This window comes from Bufo bufo, chromosome 3, assembly GCF_905171765.1.
Source record: "Bufo bufo chromosome 3, aBufBuf1.1, whole genome shotgun sequence".
NCBI lineage: Eukaryota > Metazoa > Chordata > Amphibia > Anura > Bufonidae > Bufo > Bufo bufo.
Window position 1 is genome coordinate 427,609,854 of NC_053391.1, and position 19,431 is coordinate 427,629,284.

At 43.5% G+C, this 19,431-nt stretch overlaps 1 protein-coding gene across 1 annotated transcript in view; it reads left to right on the top strand.

Annotated features, from left to right (window-relative positions):
* Positions 1-19,431, top strand: part of CFAP47 (cilia and flagella associated protein 47) — a 572,366-nt gene that overhangs the window by 181,792 nt on the left and 371,143 nt on the right. The window contains exon 38 of the mRNA XM_040424993.1: positions 311-423. Coding sequence (XP_040280927.1) covers positions 311-423 — 113 coding nt within the window. The remainder of the gene's footprint in view (positions 1-310; positions 424-19,431) is intronic.

A 19,431-nucleotide genomic window follows, 5' to 3' on the forward strand; every position in this document is an offset into this window, starting at 1 on the left:
TAAGGAAATAAAAAGTGAAGAGATTTATTAGCGATGTCATCATACTGTGCGTGGCCCTTGCCATTTTTTGTTTTGATTTATTCCGATTTCTCTTGGTTTTAATAGACCTAATAATGCATATGATGTTAATTTGTATACATATTTAATAAGGGTGAAACAAGTTCATATTTTCTCTGTTAACCGCGCTGACATGGCCACAATTAAGCAATGTTCTTTATTGCTAGCATTCAGTCACAGTCTGTCAGTACAGTACCTATGCACAACTGCTGATCAATAATCTGACCTTTGTAATATTATGTTGCTCGAATAGGTCCGCCTAAAAAATCCAAGCAGCAAGCCGCTAACGTACCAGGCTACAATTGTAGGTCGAGAGTCAGCTGATTTCTTATTGCCTAAAGAAAACACAATAAAGATTGCCCCAAAGTAAGTAACCTTTTTCTCTGTCTTTACTGAAAGTGACAGCTTGGGCAGCCTGAATATGGAATATACATCTGCTACATATTAATTATGAATAATACAAATGTAATTTTTACCAGGGGAAATTCAGATGTTTCCATAATTCATACATGGTAAATACATACATTAATTGGCTGTTAGCTTCTTGTGTCTATTTTACTTTATATAAAGGCTGATCAGTGGCTTTCTGTATTTGCTGATGTTTTTCCAGCTTGAAAACAGTTAGCATTGTTTGACTTGAATTGCTTAGATACCTTGACATGTGACAGCGACATCGGAGGCAATGTGCATTGACATATAAAGCATGTATGACGTTTCCTATGTTTTCCCATGAGAATCTACATTGTTGTATGACCCCTATTGCATCGTTCTGTTTACTCAAAACTGAAGTTGACACAGAGTAAAAGCAGGGTCAGAGTGACTTCCCCATCAATGCAGCAATCATAATGCTCTTGACCTTGTTCTAGGCAGTGATGACATTCTTTCCCTCTTGTGTCTTCCCATATTGTTCCTTGGTCGCCTCATTCCTCGAGCAACACTTACAAAGTAATTCAAATAATGCATGGCATTCCAACTACTTGCTATCACAGGAACATAAATGTGTGATGTGTCATCAGGGGTGACTCTAGCCAACAAACAAAAGGGAAATTGTCACTTACGGTAATCTAAACCCCCACGAGTAAAATTGGGGATGTGGTGCACAGATTTAAAACGTGACATTATATGTAAGAAATAGTATTGAGTGAATCGATATCCGCGAAGTGGAATTCGATCTGGATTTCAGGGAAAATTCGAAGCCAAATTTCCTTGTGCTTCATGGTAACAAATCGATTTTTCCCTGAATGGCAGTAAAAAAATAAAAAATAAATCATACTTACCTCATTTGTTTAAGCGCGAAGAGACGTCCGCCACCATATTGATTGAAGATCACGTGCCGAAATACCATGAGCGGTGACGTATGATGTCACTATGCTGACCAACGTGATGACGTCATTACGGGCCACGCGATATTTTACACTGGATCTACAATTAAAAGGGTTATCCAAGTTCTGGAATCCACCCCCATATGCCCGGGCCCCTCACAGAGATTATACCTCGCTGTCCGGCACCCGTGTCACTTCTGATGCCGCACAGCCGCCACTGCTTCTCCCCGTCGCCCTGGATAAAAACATCCGGCGTTGGTGGGGGGCAGGTTGCAGCCAATGACAGGCAGTGACGGGGATAAGCCTCCCCATCACCGCCTGCTATTGGCTTGCTCCCCCCGAAGCCAGATGCTTTCATCTGCAAGATAGGGAGATGCAGTGGTGGCCGTGACGGTATGAGAAGCGATGCGGGTGCCCAGTAGCGAGGTAAGTACATTGTTTGTGAGGGGCCCGGGCATATGGGGTCATCAAAGCTTTTCTTATTATGTAACGAAAAAACTGGAACAAGATCAAGATCTGGTGGAATAAAATTTCATATTCACACTACTACTATTGATGGTATAAAACTAGAGAAAAATTCGGATCAGCTCACCTCCATATGTGTACTATGCTCGAACGTAGGTCTGGTCACCTGGAACAACAGGTAAGGAAAACGTAGATGGGTTCAGCACTCGTTTACAAAAATCTAAAAACCTTTATTATAACTACTCAGAACATAACAAAAGAAAATAAAAAGGCTGATACTTACATGTTTCAGGTAAAAGTACCCCTAGTCATAGCATCAAATCTATAACTAAGGGTATTTTTTACCTGAAACGCGTAGGAGACAGTGTATTTCCATTTTTTTGTCATGTTCTGAGTAATAACAAAGGTTTTTGGATTTTTAAACTTGTGCTGAACCGATCTACTTTTTCCTTACCTATTTATGGTATAGTAGGGCTCTGAAGCACAATTCAAGGAGTTTCACAGACTAATGACATGAACTTTAGCGATTTACAGTTAATTTGGGAATACTGTATGTGGAGTTCTTGGGTGTATGTTTTTATATAGAAAATAAAACATTGGTCACTGAGGGATATGACGAAAACCAACAGCAGTTAATTCTTGATTGCATTACAAAAATGATCATCCACGATATATGAAAACATGGATAATGTGTAGTCATTTTCTAAAACGTAGTAGGATCAATAATGACTCTCAGAATTTTCAACAGTAGGTATAGGAATTAAAGGTTTGTCTTATTGAACGAGGTTACCCAGAACTAATCATTGTGGAGGCGAACGAATGAGCACAGCACAAGACAGGAATATATTACTGCATAAGAAAAAAATAACAAAGGCGGAAACCCACAGTTTTATCATGTAAATATGGGCCCTTCAGTGGCACGATTAAAACTGTTATCCATCAAAACTGACATATCATAGAGAAAGACTGCACATTACAAGAGGTTGGGTTTTGCAAGCCGGTTATTTTATTTTATTATTCGAAGATCTAGGAAGATTAGAGATAGTGTACTGAAGAGCAGATTTAGAAATACACACACAAAAAATGGTTGGAGGATCACATTCTGAAAGGAAATTATTTGAAATGTGGTAATTGCACATGATGTTGTTATTTCAAACAATCGCACCCGATGATAAGACGCACCCCAGGTTTCAGAGAAGGAAAATAAGAAAAAAATATTTTTCATCAGACCCTCATAAATATCAGGACATCGGGTCAGACCCCTAATATCAGCCCTCAATGTCAGACCCCCATCAGACCTTATATGAGCCCTTTATTTCAGACCCCCATCAGACATCAGATCAGACCTTAATGTCAGACCCCCATCAGACCTCAGATCTGCCCTCATTGTCAGACCCCCCCCATCAGACCACAGATCAGCCCTCAATGTCAGACCCCCCCCCAATCAAAATTCCTTGTCAGAACCATCAGACCTCATATCAGAATAAAATAAAAAAACTCCTCTTACCTCTCCTGCACCATGGCTCCTCTCCCTCTCCGGCAGCAGTCGCGATCCCATGTCTTCTCCGGGCCGCGCTGCACTGTCACCTGTCTGTCATAGTGCACGCACTACATCCTGACGCTGTACGGGATCCGGACAGTGCAGCGCCATCCCCAGGAAGGAAGATCAGGGAGGGTGAGTACCAGAAGCCTCACAGTGCTTCACTTCCCGCTCCCGGCACCTAATGCATACTAGTGAGCGCTTCCATAATGGCGGCGATGTAACCCGACGCTTTTATACTTCGGGTTACAGATAAGAGCCTACCACCGCGACGTATAAAGACGTGCGGTGGTATGCAAGTGGTTAATAATGTATGCTGTATACTGTTTTGTTATATTTGTTTTTATTATATAGATGGAGTTTCCGAGAAGTGCTGTGCTATAATGATATAGTGCAGAGCAGTGCTGACCTATCTCTCCCGGTGCATTTATATTCACGCCACTCCTCATAAAGCAACTCCACAAAATGTATATAATAACAGACTCCATTTAACACAGTGTGTAATCTGTGTCACATTCACAGACTACAGGTGCAGCTCAATAAATTCAAATATCATCAAAAAGTTAATATATTTTAGTAATTTAATTCAAAAAGTGAAACTCATATAGATTCATTTCATGCATAGTAATCTTTTTCAAGTGTTTATTTCTTTTAATGTTGATGGTAATGGCTTAGATAATGGAAACTCAAAAGTCAGTATCTCAGAAAATTAGAATATTGTGAAAAAGTTCAATATTGTAGACTCAGTGTCACACTCTAATCAGCTAATCAATATACAATACCTGCAAAGGTTTCCCAAGCCTTTAAATGGTCACTGGTTCAGTAGGCTACACAATCATGACGTAGTTCATGCAAAAGGAGCCCCGACCAAGTATTGAGTGCATATACTGTACATATATTTTTTTATTGGTCTTATATAATATTATAATTTTCTGAGTTACTGACTTTTGGGTTTTCATTAGCTGTAATCCATAATCATCAACATTAAAAGAAATAAATGCCTAAAATAGAACACTGTGTGTGTAATGAGTCTATATAAGACCTTCACTATTTGAATTGTGTAAGTGAAATAAATTAACTTTTTGATGATATTCTAATTTATTGATATGCACCTGTATATGTTGCCGTAAGGGGCTTACAGCTATATGAGGATATGCATAGCATGCATTGGCAGGGAATTCAAAATGAAAGATGCTATCCTGATAATAAGGGTACATGTATACGACCGTATGTGTTTTGCGGTCCGCAAAAAAAATAGATGACATCCGTATGCCATCCTTTTTTTTTTTGCGGATCCTTTGTAACAATGCCTAAAACGGACAAGAATAGGACATGTTCTATTTTTTTTTGCGGGGCTACGGAACAGACATATGTATGCGGACAGCACACGGTGTGCTGTCCGCATTTTTTTGCGGACCCATTAAAATGAATGGGTCCACATCCTATCCGCAAAAAAACGGAACCGACACGGAAACAAACACTGTTTGTGTGCATGTAGCCTAAACTAAAGGAGTGCATAGGCCATTTGAAATTTCCATAGCTCCATACTACCTCCTCAAAAAACTAAAGGGAACACAAAAATAACACATCCTAGATCTGAGTTAATTAAATATTCTTCTGAAATATTTTGTTCTTTACATAGTTGAATGTGCTGACAACAAAATCACACAAAAATAAAAAAATGGAAATCAAATTTTTCAGCCCATGGAGGTCTGGATTTGGAGTCACACTCAAAATTAAAGTGGAAAAACACACTACAGGCTGATCCAACTTTGATGTAATGTCCTTAAAACAAGTCAAAATGAGGCTCAGTAGTGTGTGTGGCCTCCATGTGCCTGTATGACCTCCCTACAACGCCTGTGCATGCTCCTGATGAGGTGGCGGATGGTCTCCTGAGGGATCTCCTCCCAGACCTGTACTAAAGCATCTGCCAACTCCTGGACAGTCTGTGGTGCAACGTGACGTTGGTGGATAGAGCGAGACATGATGTCCCAGATGTGCTCAATTGGATTCAGGTCTGGGGAACGGGCGGGCCAGTCTATAGCATCAATGCCTTCGTCTTGCAGGAACTGCTGACACACTCCAGCCACATGAGGTCTAGCATTGTCTTGCATTAGGAGGAACCCAGGGCCAACCGCACCAGCATATGGTCTCACAAGGGGTCTGAGGATCTCATCTCGGTACCTAATGGCAGTCAGGCTACCTCTGGCGAGCACATGGAGGGCTGTGCGGCCCTCCAAAGAAATGCCACCCCACACCATTACTGACCCAATGCCAAACTGGTCATGCTGGAGGATGTTGCAGGCAGCAGAACGTTCTCCACGGCGTCTCCAGACTCTGTCACGTCTGTCACATGTGCTCAGTGTGAACCTGCTTTCATCTGTAAAGAGCACAGGGCGCCAATGGCGAATGTGCCAATCTTGGTGTTCTCTGGCAAATGTCAAACGTCCTGCACGGTGTTGGGCTGTAAGCACAACCCCCATCTGTGGACGTCGGGCCCTCATATCACCCTCATGGAGTCTGTTTATGACCGTTTGAGCAGACACATGCACATTTGTGGCCTGCTGGAGGTCATTTTGCAGGGCTCTGGCAGTGCTTCTCCTGTTCCTCCTTGCACAAAGGTGGAGATAGCGGTGCTGCTGCTGGGTTGTTGCCCTCCTACGGCCTCCTCCACGTCTCCTGATGTACTGGCCTGTCTCCTGGTAGCGCCTCCATGCTCTGGACACTACGCTGACAGACACAGCAAACCTTCTTGCCACAGCTCGCATTGATGTGCCATCCTGGATAAGCTGCACTACCTGAGCCACTTGTGTGGGTTGTAGACTCCGTCTCATGCTACCACTAGAGTGAAAGCACCACCAGCATTCAAAAGTGACCAAAACATCAGCCAGGAAGCATAGGAACTGAGAAGCGGTCTGTGGTCACCAACTGCAGAACCACTCCTTCATTGGGGGTGTCTTGCTAATTGCCTATAATTTCCACCTGTTGTCTATCCCATTTGCACAACAGCATGTGAAATTGATTGTCACTCAGTGTTGCTTCCTAAGTGGACAGTTTGATTTCACAGAAGTGTGATTGACTTGGAGTTACATTGTGTTGTTTAAGTGTTCCCTTTATTTTTTTGAGCAGTGTACTATGATACACCCCCTACAAAAAACTAATAGCACTTTCATTATACAGCATTCGATGGAGCTGTCATTTTTCTTTGAGAATACCTTTGTATGACTCCATATGAAATTGGGGGTTCGTAGGCACCCAGTAGGGCCCCATAGACTTTAATAAGTGCCCTACATTGTTATAGTTCATATTGAGCCGTAATATTATTGTTTACATGCGCCATAAATGTAGGCCATTGCAAGTCACAAACTACTAAATGATTTGTGATTCATTAAATTAGTAAGTATATACAGTTCATGAGGCTGAAGGAACAGTGATTAAAAGGGTAGGCCACTCTAATTACTGGTATTTGCCAAAATGTACTAAAAGTAATATAATGTATAAAGAACATCTGTGCCGATTCCTTGCTTGAGAAAACAGCTGCTTGATGGCTTATCCCAATCGTCATCCCTTTCTGTGCAATGTTTTTGTCCCAATATGGCACCTGATGGAGGGTCATGTGCCCTGATCCATCCATCGGCGGCCTCCATTGAGCTGCACTGCACTCAGCACTGCACATGTGCTCGTGTTCCCTGTCGTGTTCAGTGGAGGCTGCTGGTACAATCAGGTTTGGGATGATCCCAGGAACTAACTGCATTGTATGATATTGTTGACCTCAAAAAATCTGGTCAAGTCCAGCTCAGGTGTACAAGATGAAAACTTTATTCCAACACACAGATATGTTACGCGTTTCAGACAATTATCAATCTAGGTCCTTCGTCATGACATGGCCTGAAACGCGTAACTTATCTGTGTGTACCGCAGGTTTTTAATAGCCGTTGGAATAAAGTTTTCATCTTGTATACCTGAGCTGGACTTGACCAGCTTTTTTGAGGTTTACCTATAGTGCAGACCAGGCACTACGTCCGTACTCGTGGCAAGAGGACATAGGTGAGAGCTGCCTTCTTCTTTTTTTGTATGATATTGTTGAATATTACTGAAATCCTAGTGATTCCATCCAAAGTAAAGATTGCCAACTGTAAGTTGTCATTGTCAGCAGTAAGTGGGCGATTAACTACTTGACCTTGGGAATAATTTCCTTGGATGGCGGCTAAGCTTGGATAGACAGCCTTCATACTCCATTTTTGGATTCTGGCAAACTGTAATGATGAATGTAATGAGTCCGTTATTGATTGCGTTATTGTCTCACCTTAATGCTGTGTACTTTTAGACGATCTGCAGACTGTGCATTGACTCACACTTACTTGTCAGTAATGAATTTTGAATCCAATCATAATATAATTTAAAATAACAGCTCGCATTTTTGACAAGTTAATACCTTGCTTGTTTCCTTTTTTCCATTTCAGTGCGTTATCAGCACCTTATAGTTTTGGAAGAAAACTCTTGTCCTCTTTAACTGCCATTACAAAATGTCATCGCTAATTTGGCAGAAGAAATAGAGGGAAAATGATTTGAACTGTTGGTGATGCATGCAGAATTGCTGCACTGCACAGCCTTTTATTACAGTTAAATGCTTTTTGATGTACTGTATTTCCATTTGGGCTGTTTCCAGCGGGAGAGTAACAAAACATTCAAATTGGTTCCAGGCTGGCATTAGATTCTATATTACAGGAACAGCGTTGCTGATTTGACCATTTCATTGTAACTGATCTCAGTCCTTCCACTCAGCATGATGACTGATGGTAGAATGGAGCTCCTGTCATAATACGTATCAACATATTTTATGAGTTGTCCTCAAATGCTTATAAGCATTATAAAAGTCATTTCACGTCGCTGGCAGGCAGCCTAAACAGGATGTCTACTGTGTGTATATTGCGAAAGTCTTTTTTTTTTTTTATATCAAGGGTTAATCTCAAGTAAGTAATGGCTCAAATAGTTATCATATTTACTATATTATGTTACTTAAAGGGAACCTGTCATCATGAAAATGCTAAATAATCCACAAGCACCATGTTATAGAGCAGGAGAAGCTGAGCAGATTGATACATAGTTCGCGGGAAAATATTCTGTAAAAGTTGTATTTCTGCTCATTTTGGTTTTTGAAGTCGAGGAGGCGGTCCTATAATTAATTAATCACTGATAGGACCGCCTCCTTGACCTCAAAGCCCAGGATGAGAAGGAATTCGAATGAATTCCATTAAGCTATGTATCAATCTGCTCAGCTCCTCCATAACAGGAAGTTTGCACCCCAGATACCATGTTCTATGTGACAGGTTCCCTTTAATTAAACAGTCACATTTACACAGATGCACACAGTAAAAAAGGTAGCAAAGCGACATTTTGCATTTGGTTAGTTTGTCCATTTTCTTAAAGGGATTGTGTAATCAGAAAATATTTTGATCACATTTTTTTACGTCACTATTTGAAAAAGAGAATGTATATAATCCTGCAATTTTCACACTGGCCACTAGGCCTGAAATATGTTAACACTTCCTGTCTTTTGAGAGCAGCTACATGGGCCATAGATAAAATAGATGTTAGCTGCCCTTATTGACTTCTATGGGAGAGCGTGCTCTGTGACCTGTGCAGAAAACAGGAGGGAGCTGAAAAACTGTGTTATCACCTATTGTGAATGGTGGATCCTATGTTTTCTATATCTATTATTAGATCTAGTGGCCAATGTGGAAATTGCAGAATTATATACGTTCAATACATTTTTTTAAATATAGTGACGTGGAAAAAAAAAAAAAAAGTCACCAAAAAATTTAAAAAATAAAAACATTTCATGATTTAAACAATAGGTCATTTTCTCATCTAGAAAAGGGCTTTAGAATATTTTGCATGTCTTGCATGTCATGCATGAAAAAATGTTTTTGTATAGGGAAAGACCTAACAATCAAGTGGCCACCGGCAGAGAGAAGCTGGGTGGGGGGCATCCAGTGGACACTTCTCTTTATGCCTGACTCTTTCTAAGGGCTCATGCAAACGAACATATTTTCTTTCCATGTCCGTTCCGTTTTTTTTTGCGGACCGCATGCGGAACCATTCATTTCAATGGGTTCGCTAAAAAACTGAAGTTATTCCGTGTGCATTCCATTTCCGTATGTCCGTATTTCCGTTCTGCCAAAAAATAGAACATGTCCTATTATTGTCCGTATTATGGACAAGGATAGTACTGTTCTATTAGGGGCCAGCTGTTCCGTTCTGCAAAATACGGAATGCACACGGACGTCATCTGTATTTTTTTCGGATCCGTTTTTTGCGGATCGCAAAATGCATAAGGTTGTGTGCATGAGGCCTAAAACTATGGGACAGGTTTACGGATCCTGTCTAATAGAACATATAAACTGTCTAAAGATATGCGAAATTGCTCAGGCTGGATAATTGGTGCACGGCTAGAAATTTTATTTAACTTTTCAGCACCTGTTGGTTGAACAACTTGGTGCACCAAAAAAATTTTGGTGCAATTTTGGCACACATTGGTGCAACTTAAGCCTTGCCCTCTTAATGCGAAACCAATCTTTTTGTTAAATGAGGCCCAAATATCAAAACAACATATGAAAAACATGTATGTCAGCTTTTAGGTGCTAATTAAGGCAGAATTGTATTGCATTTGCTTAGGAAATCTCCCCCTATGTTTTATCTTAAATGGGTTGTACTGTTTGAGGAGGAAATCGGACAGCACTTGTAATCTGCCTACATTAAATAATATATGTTTACTTACCTAACAGATCCTACATCATTGCTTTTGTTCTTTTGGCAGAGCTGTGTATATCCTGCTGCAGCATTAGTGTCATGTCTACAAGGTGTAACCACTGCTTTGGTGCACTGCTGAGGCCAATGATTGGCTCCAGCCAGGGCCGGCGTCAGCACCCGGCATACCCGGGCAAGTGCTGGGCCCACTCCTCACTTCAAAATTGCGACCACCGTGGTCCCTTTAAACATCATACTGCTGCCGAGCTGCCTGCGTATGATGTCACTGCACAGGATCTCCAGGCCTGTGGAGCGTCTGTGCGTGAGTAAGTGGGATCAGCAGTAATTTACATGGCACAGACAGATTACCTACTGAGGAGGAGGACGGATCACAGCAGGGGCGGAGGTGGAGCTTATCAGAAGAAGACAGCATAGCAGCCGAAGAGACCAGGAGTTTTATTATGATCAGGCGACCAGTCGCATGAGGGGGCAGGGCTTAACAGTGTGTGGCGCGGAGCTGAGCTGCAAGGGAAGGAAGTGCGGGTAACTAACTGGTTTCAGACACAGACTTGTAGTTCTCACTTTGCTAAGCTTTAGTTGCACTGACATGCTATTGGTTAGCCTAGTTCTCTGGCCTTATACTCCTTCCCAGTACTGTCCTCTGGTAATCAATAATGACAGGCTGCTGAGGATGGACATGCTGAGCCTTGTAGTTCTCTCAGAGTACTACAAGGCTCAGCATGTCCAGTCTGTCATTACTGATTACCAGATGACAGTACTGGAAAGGAGTATAACGGCAGAGAACCACAAGGCTCAGAATGTCCAGCCTGTGTCATTACTGATTACCAGAGGACAGTACTGGGAAGGAGTATAAGGGCAGAGAACTACAAGGCTCAGAATGTCCAGCCTGTGTCATTACTGATTACCAGAGGACAGTACTGGGAAATAGTATAAGGGCAAATAACTACAAGGCTTAGCAAGTCCAGTCTGTGTCATTACTGATTACCAGAGGACAGTACTGATAGATAGTATAGCAAATAACTACAAGGCTTAGCAAGTCCAGTCTGTCATTACTGATTACTAGAGGACAGTACTGGGAAATAGTATAAGGGCAGAGAACTACAAGGCTCAGCATGTCCAGTCTGTCATTACTGATTACCAGAGGACAGTACTGGGAAATAGTATAAGGGCAGAGAACTACAAGGCTCAGCAAGTCCAGTCTGTCATTACTGATTACTAGAGGACAGTACTGGGAAATAGTATAAGGGCAGAGAACTACAAGGCTTAGCAAGTCCAGTCTGTCATTACTGATTACTAGAGGACAGTACTGGGAAATAGTATAAGGGCAAATAACTACAAGGCTTAGCAAGTCCAGTCTGTCATTACTGATTACTAGAGGACAGTACTGGGAAATAGTATAAGGGCAGAGAACTACAAGGCTCAGCATGTCCAGTCTGTCATTACTGATTGCTCATATTCTCCTTCCCAGTACTGCCCTCTGGTAATCAGTAATGACAGACTGGACATGCTGAGCCTTGTAGTTCTCTGCTCTTATGCTTCTTTCCAGTACTGTCCTCCGGTAGAGAACTATAAGGCTCAGCATGTCCAGTCTGTCATTACTGATTACCAGAGGACAGTACTGGGAAGGAGTATAACGGCAGAGAACTACAAGGCTCAGTATGTCCAGCCTGTGTCATTACTGATTACCAGATGACAGTACTGATAGAAAGTATAGCAGAGAACTACAAGGCTCAGCATGTCCAGTCTTTCATGACTGATTACCAGAGGACAGTTCTGGGAAGGAGTATAAGGACAGAGAACTGCAAGGCTCAGCATGTCCAGTCTGCCATTATTGATTACCAGAGGACAGTACTGGGAAGGAGTATAAGGGCAGAGAACTACAAGGCTCAGAATGTCCAGCCTTTGTCATTACTGATTACCAGAGAACTGTACTAGGAGGGAGCATAAGAGCAGAGAACTACAAAGCTCAGCATGCCCAGTCTGCCATTACTGATTACCAGAGGACAGTACTGGGAAGGAGTATAAGGGCAGAGAACTACAAGGCTCAGAATGTCCAGCCTGTGTCATTACTAATTACCAGAGGACAGTACTGATAGATAGTATAGCAAAGAACTACAAGGCTTAGCATGTCCAGTCTGTCATTACTGATTACCAGAGGACAGTACTGGGAAGGAGTAAAAGGACAGAGAACTACAAGGCTCAGAATGTCCAGCCTGTGTCATTACTGATTACCAGAGGACAGTACTGATAGATAGTATTGCAGAGAACTACAAGGCTTAGCATCTCCAGCCTGTGTCATTACTGATTACCAGAGGACAGTACTGGGAAGGAGTATAAGGGCAGAGAACTACCAGGCTCAGCATGTCTAGGCTGTCAGTATTGATTACCACAGGACTGTACTAGAAGGGAGCATAAGAGCAGAGAACTACAAAGCTCAGCATGTGCAGGCTCCAATTATTGATTACCAGAGCACAGTACTGATGGATAGTATAGCAGTTAACTTCTCTGCTACACTATCCACCAGTACTGTCCTCTGGTAATCAGTAATGACACAGACTGGACATGCTGAGCCTTGTAGTTCTCTGCCATACTCTCTACTAGTACAGTCCTGTGGTAATCCACTGTGTCCATTGTATTTGGCACCATATATAATACATGCAGTTTTATTGCCTCGTGTGTTGTGCAAAATGCCACAAGGGGGCCCACTGAGGCCTTATCGCCCAAGGGCCCACATGAACCTGGAGCCGGCCCTGGCTGTAGCAGTCACATATTGTCCACATGATACTACCGCTGCCATCGGGTAAACAGAGACCCTTCCGTCAGAGCCAGAGCAGCGCTGTTGGAGCGGTCAAGTAAGTTATAATCTCTTCTTTATGGCAGGTGGATTACATGTCTTGTTCGTTTTCCTCCTGAAACTGGACAACACTTTAAATTGTGTAAATTTATATTTTTTTGCAATGAGGGAGCCTGCCAATATTTCACACTGCCATCTTTGGGGTACCATGAATCTGCTGACATATTGTTGTGGAAGATTGTTGTGGACGATGATTTTAAAAAAAATTCCACTTGCAATTTTAGGGTTTCTCTATGCAATAAATGAATAAGATAACATTTTTACATGTAGAGGTCAAAAACTTGAATCATTTTCTATGACTTACTTTAATGTTTATCTCTCCTGGGACTGAGCTCATCATGGAAATACTGCTGAGAGAGTAATGACTTTTCTAGCGGAAGCTGCCTGCGTTGCTGGCTTCGCACCAAGAACTGCTGCTCATCAAAGCAATATAAAATATGAAAAAAAAAAGTATCTTGCTTTTAAATTATGAAGAAATAGTGGCTTATTTGTAATGTTTATAGATCACATGCTGGTGGCCTATGAATTGTAATCAGTTAATTATCTGACAAATAAAGGATGGAAGAAAATCTATTTGGATTGTAATCAGCATGGGAGGAAGTTTTTTGGAAGGTGAAGTGTTAAGTAGGCAATGCACAAAACACCTCTCCTTTGACTTCCCTACAAACATGCATGCTCAGATTGGCTGCTTAGGTGAGATAAGTGGCTCTGTCTCTGCCAGTGCTGATTTGCCAGAGCAACAAAAGAACAGGTATGTTAAAAGACATCATGCCCAATACTTGTTTCTCCAGTTGGCAAATGTCAAGTGGTAGTCAAGCTACAGTATATTCACATGGCTTAAATCTGCCATGGATTACACAGCATAATCTGCATTAAAAACGCTATGAACAGCTTCCCTTTGATTTAAATGGGAAAACAAACTTGACCCTCTGTGGCAGATATACAGTATCTTCACTCCAGATTTCTGGCTTCAAAAAGTCGCAAAATAGGCCTTTTGCAACATTTTGCACTTGCTTGCACAAAATTTTTGCAGATGTACACTAATGTTGGGCAAGCATGCACGTCCGAACACCATTTTGACTCGAGCATCGCGATGGAGCACACGTGGTATTCAGCCAAACACCGCGTGTGCTCCAGCGCGATGCTCGAGTCTCCTCCCCGCACGTTTGTTGGCTACTACACAGCCAATAAACTTGCAGGGAAGTACTGGCACTCACTGTAATGCCGTAGCCATGTTGGTTACTGGCATTACAGTGATTGGCTGTCCGGAACTCGTCATCGGGTGCTATATAGCACCCAATGACATGTGGTTCGGCTTAGTCTTAGTCAGGGAGAGCTGCAGTAGAAGGGATAGATAGTGTAGGGACAGGAATTGGTTTATTTTTTTTAGGCAGCGTTTAGTGTTGAAAGGTGTTAGAGACCCAAAAGTCCTTTTAAGGACTATTGTTTTATCTGGCTGCAATATATATTATTAGCGCAACCTGCGCTAAATTGTATGCAATTGTTTGTCCGCTGCCGACCGTGACACAACCTCTGCTACATATCCGCATCCTAAATATCTGACATTCAGCACAATTGTTTGGCCGCTGCTGACAGCAACATTACCTGCGCTACATCTCCAGTATAATGTTTGCGCATCCTAAATATCAGTGACATTCATTAAATTTTTTTGCCGCTGCTGACAGCAACATTACTTGCGCTACATCTCCTGTATACTGTTTGCACATCCTAAATATTAGTGACATTCAGATTAATTTTTTCGCCGCTGGTGACAGCGACATTACCTGCGCTACATCTCCTGTATAATGTTTGCACATCCTAAATATCAGTGACATTCAGTTTAATTTTTTCACCGCTGGTGACAGCGACATTATCTGTGCTACATCTCCTGTATAGCATTTGAGCATCCTAAATATCTGTGACATTTAGTTTAATTTATTTGCGCATACACTTACAAAACCTGCGCTACTGTACGTGTGACATACTTGCAAGCATATATACCATTTAATATGCTCAAGGCGAGCAGTTAGGGATGGGGAAGTGGCCGTGCTGCTGATGGTGCACACAGAGGCCGTGGCCCTCGGCGCAGTCAAACTGTGCCTGCTGTCAGAGCACAAGAAACACTCAACTACGATACCTAGCTTCATGTCCCAGTTTGCAAGGCAGTGCAGGACACTACTCTCGAAGTCACAACAGTGTGACCAGGTGGTCGGTTGGATTGCAGCAAATAATGCTTCCAGTCGATTAAGCACTACCCTGTCTTCCACAAAGTCTAGTCTCAGTAGCCAAGAGTTTGTTAACATATTCCTCACCCTTGTCCTCCTTCCTCCAACCATGGAGAGTCTTGGAAAACAAGTGATCCCACACTCGGATATTCCAAGGAGCCATCCATCGCCATTCCTTGATTTGACCCTCTCGCCAAGCCTGCTTGAAGAGGGAAATGAGGAGATCTTGTGCACTGATTCCCAAATTCACATCCACAGTCAGGAAAAGATGACGGTGGGGAATTGCAATTAGTGTTTAACAAGGTGGATGATGATGATGAGAAACAGTTGCCAATAAGTCAACCGCAATTAGTGTCTCAAGAGGTTCATGATGAGGATGAGACACAGTTGTAAATAAGTGAGGTTGTTGTTAGGTCAACAAGTCAGGAGGATGACCAGAGTGAGGAAGTGGAAGAGGAGGTGGTGGACGATGAAGTCACTGACCCAACCTGGGAAGGTGGCAAGCCGGGCGAGAACAGCAGTACAGAGGGGGAGGGATCCGCAGCACCGCAACAGGCTGTAAGAGGCAGTGGGGTGGCAAAAAGGAGAAGGCGGGCCACACCAAACAGGCCCGCAACTGTTTCCCGGAGCACCCCCTTGCGGCACTCTCCCTTGCCAAGGGGTAGGTGTTCCACAGTCTGGCGCTTTTTTGAGGCAAATGCGGACGATAAAAGAATTGTCATTTGCAACCTGTGCCATACCAAAATGAGCAGGGACGTGAACACTAGCAACCTCACCACCACCAGCATGATCCGCCACATGGCATGAAAGCACCCTAATAGGTGGGCCGAACGCCTGGGTCCACAATCAGTGTTTGCGGGTCACACCACTGCCTCCTCTTCCCCTGTGTTACGTGCTGGCCAATCCCCTGACCAAGACGCAGGCCCGGATGCTCAGCAGCAGACCCTCACTCCTAATGTGTTGGATGGTCAGATCAGCAGAAGGCCCTCACCCCTAATGTTTTAGAGGGTCAGCTCAGCAGCAGACCCTTATCCCTAATGTTTTAGGTGGTCATATCAGTAGCAGACACTCGCCCCTAATGTTTTAGAGGGTCAGCTCAGCAGCAGACCCTCACTCCTAATGTTTTAGATGGTCAGATCAGCAGCAGGCCTTCGCCCCTAATGTTCTAGAGAGTCAGCTCAGCAGCAAGCCCTCGCCCCTAATGTTTTAGATGATCAGATCAGCGGCAAGCACTCACCCATAATGTTTTAGATGGTCGGATCAGCGCAAAAATGTGTATATGGTTCAATCTTCCTTTTCTCGTCCTCTTTCAGAGGGTCAGCTAAGCAGCAGACCCTCACCCCTAATGTTTTAGAGGGTCACCAGCAGGCCCTCGCCCATAATGTTTTAGATGGTCAGATCAGCAGCACGTCCTCACCCCTAATGTTTTAGAGGGTCAGCTCAGCATCAGGCCCTCGCCCCTATTGTTTTATAGGGTCAGCTCAGCAGCAGACCCTCACCTCTAATGTTTTAGAGGGTCACCAGCAAGCCCTCACCCATAATGTTTTAGAGGGTCAGCTCAGCAGCAGGCCTTCACCCCTAATGTTTTAGAGGGTCATATCAGCAGCAGGCCCTCTCCCCTAATGTTTTAGAGGGTCTGCTCAGCAGCTGACCCTCACTCCTAATGTTTTGGATGGTGAGATCAGCAGAAGGCCCTCACCCCTAATGTTTTAGGTGGTCATATCAGCAGCAGGCACTCACCCCTAATGTTTTAGAGGGTCAGCTCAGCAGCAGACCCTCACTCCTAATGTTTTAGATGGTCAGATCAGCAGCAGGCTTTCACCCCTAATGTTCTAGAGGGTCAGCTCAGCAGCAGGCCCTCACCCCTAATGTTTTAGATCAGGGGTCTCCAAACTTTTCAACAGGAGGGCCACATTGAAGATTTTACAAGTATTCGGGGGCCGGAAAAAAAAATCAGTTATGTATTAAATTAAATGTATATATTTTACATGGATCGTTTTTGTAATCAGCATGATATGACTGAGAACAAAAGAGAAAAAACTTTAGCAAAACAACGCAAAGACACCCGTGTCCTTATCAGCGGTGTCCCCATCAGCACAAAAATGTCCCCATCAGCACAGCAATGTCCCCATCAGCACAGCAATGTCCCCATCAGCACAGCAATGTCCCCATCAGCACAGCAATGTCCCCATCAGCACAGCAATGTCCCCATCAGCACAGCAATGTCCCCATCAGCACAGCAATGTCAGCATCAGCACAGCAATGTCAGCATCAGCACAACAATGTCCCCATCAGCACAGCAATGTCCCCATCAGCACAGCAATGTCAGCATCAGCGCAGCAATGTCAGCATCAGCACAGCAATGTCAGCATCAGCACAGCAATGTCCCCATCAGCCGTGTCACCCTTAAGCACAGCAATGTCCCCATCAACGATGTCCCCATCAGAACAGCAATGTCCCCATCAGCGGAGTCCCCATTAGCAGCTGATAGGGGCCACCACTGATGGGGACACTGCTGTTGGGGACGCGGCTGATGGGGACACCATTGATGGGGACACCCGTGTCCCTATCAGCGGTGTCCCCATCAGAACAGCAATGGCCAAATCAGAACAGCAATGTCCCCATCAGAAAAGCAATATATTACCATAAAAAAAAAAATATTCCCATCAAAAAAACAATATTCCCATCAGAAAAACAATATTCCCATCATGGGGACACCCACTGATGGGGACGCTGCTGTTGGGGACATTGCTGTGCTGATGGGGACACCACTGATGGGGACGCTGCTGTTGGGGACATTGCTGTGCTGATGGGGACACCACTGATGGGGACACCATTGATGGGGACACCCGTGTCCCTATCAGCGTTGTCCCCATCAGCACAGCAATGTCCCCATCAGCGGTGTCCCCATCAGCACAGCAATGTCCCCATCAGCGGTGTCCCCATCAGCACAGCAATGTCCCCATCAGAACAGCAATGTCAGCAAACTCAGAATACATTTTATTTTGCCCCCTCTCACTCAGAATACATTTTATTTTGCCCCCTCTCACTCAGAATACATTTTATTTTGCCCCCTCTCACTCAGAATACATTTTATTTTGCCCCCTCTCACTCAGAATACATTTTATTTTGCCCCCTCTCACTCAGAATACATTTTATTTTGCCCCCTCTCACTCAGAATACATTTTATTTTGCCCCCTCTCACTCAGAATACATTTTATTTTGCCCCCTCTCACTCAGAATACATTTTATTTTGCCCCCTCTCACTCAGAATACATTTTATTTTGCCCCCTCTCACTCAGAATACATTTTATTTTGCCCCCTCTCACTCACAATACATTTTATTTTGCCCCCTCTCACTCACAATACATTTTATTTTGCCCCCTCTCACTCACAATACATTTTATTTTGCCCCCTCTCACTCACAATACATTTTATTTTGCCCCCTCTCACTCAGAATATATTTTTATTTTGCCCCCTCTCACTCAGAATATATACAATGTGAGAGGGGGCAAAATAAGATATATACAATTTTGCTCCACAGGTGGGGAAAGTGGAATATCGATAAAGAGGGGAAAATGGAATATATACAGAGGGGGCAAAATGGATATAAATAGAGGGGCCCTGTATATATCCATTTTGCCCCCTCTGTATATATTCCATAATCATTTATCCCCTGTGTGTATATATTGCATTTTTGCCCCCTCTGTTATCTGTTTAATTTTTTTTCCATTTTTTTTGCCTTTTTTTCTTATTGAAATATATTTTTGTTCCCCATTGGTCCCCTGTGGAGGATTTCTTGCCTGACATTTAGTTCCATGCCAGGTGCCCCCCTGTGAGTTTTAGCCAGGCAGTGGTGGTGTGCACATTTAAAAAAAAAATACTTACCTCGTCAGACTGCTCCGCTCCCGCCTTCTTGCTCTTGCTTGCAGCCCACAATCCTGTCTTCCAGCGTGCGTTGTGTGATCCCGCGAGACCTGGCTGGCGCGATATCACAGCGCCACCAGGCCTGAATGGGTGGAGGCGGAGCCCGAATGGATGGAGGCAGGGCTGGGGTTGGTGGGGCGGCGCAACTACTCACAGAGGCCGGGGGCCCAAGCGACCAGCCATTTACATAAAAATGTTAAAATTACTTGCGATGGGGCGACGGAGCTGCGGGCCCCCCCCACCGCCGGGCCCGGTCGCGGTCGCATCCTC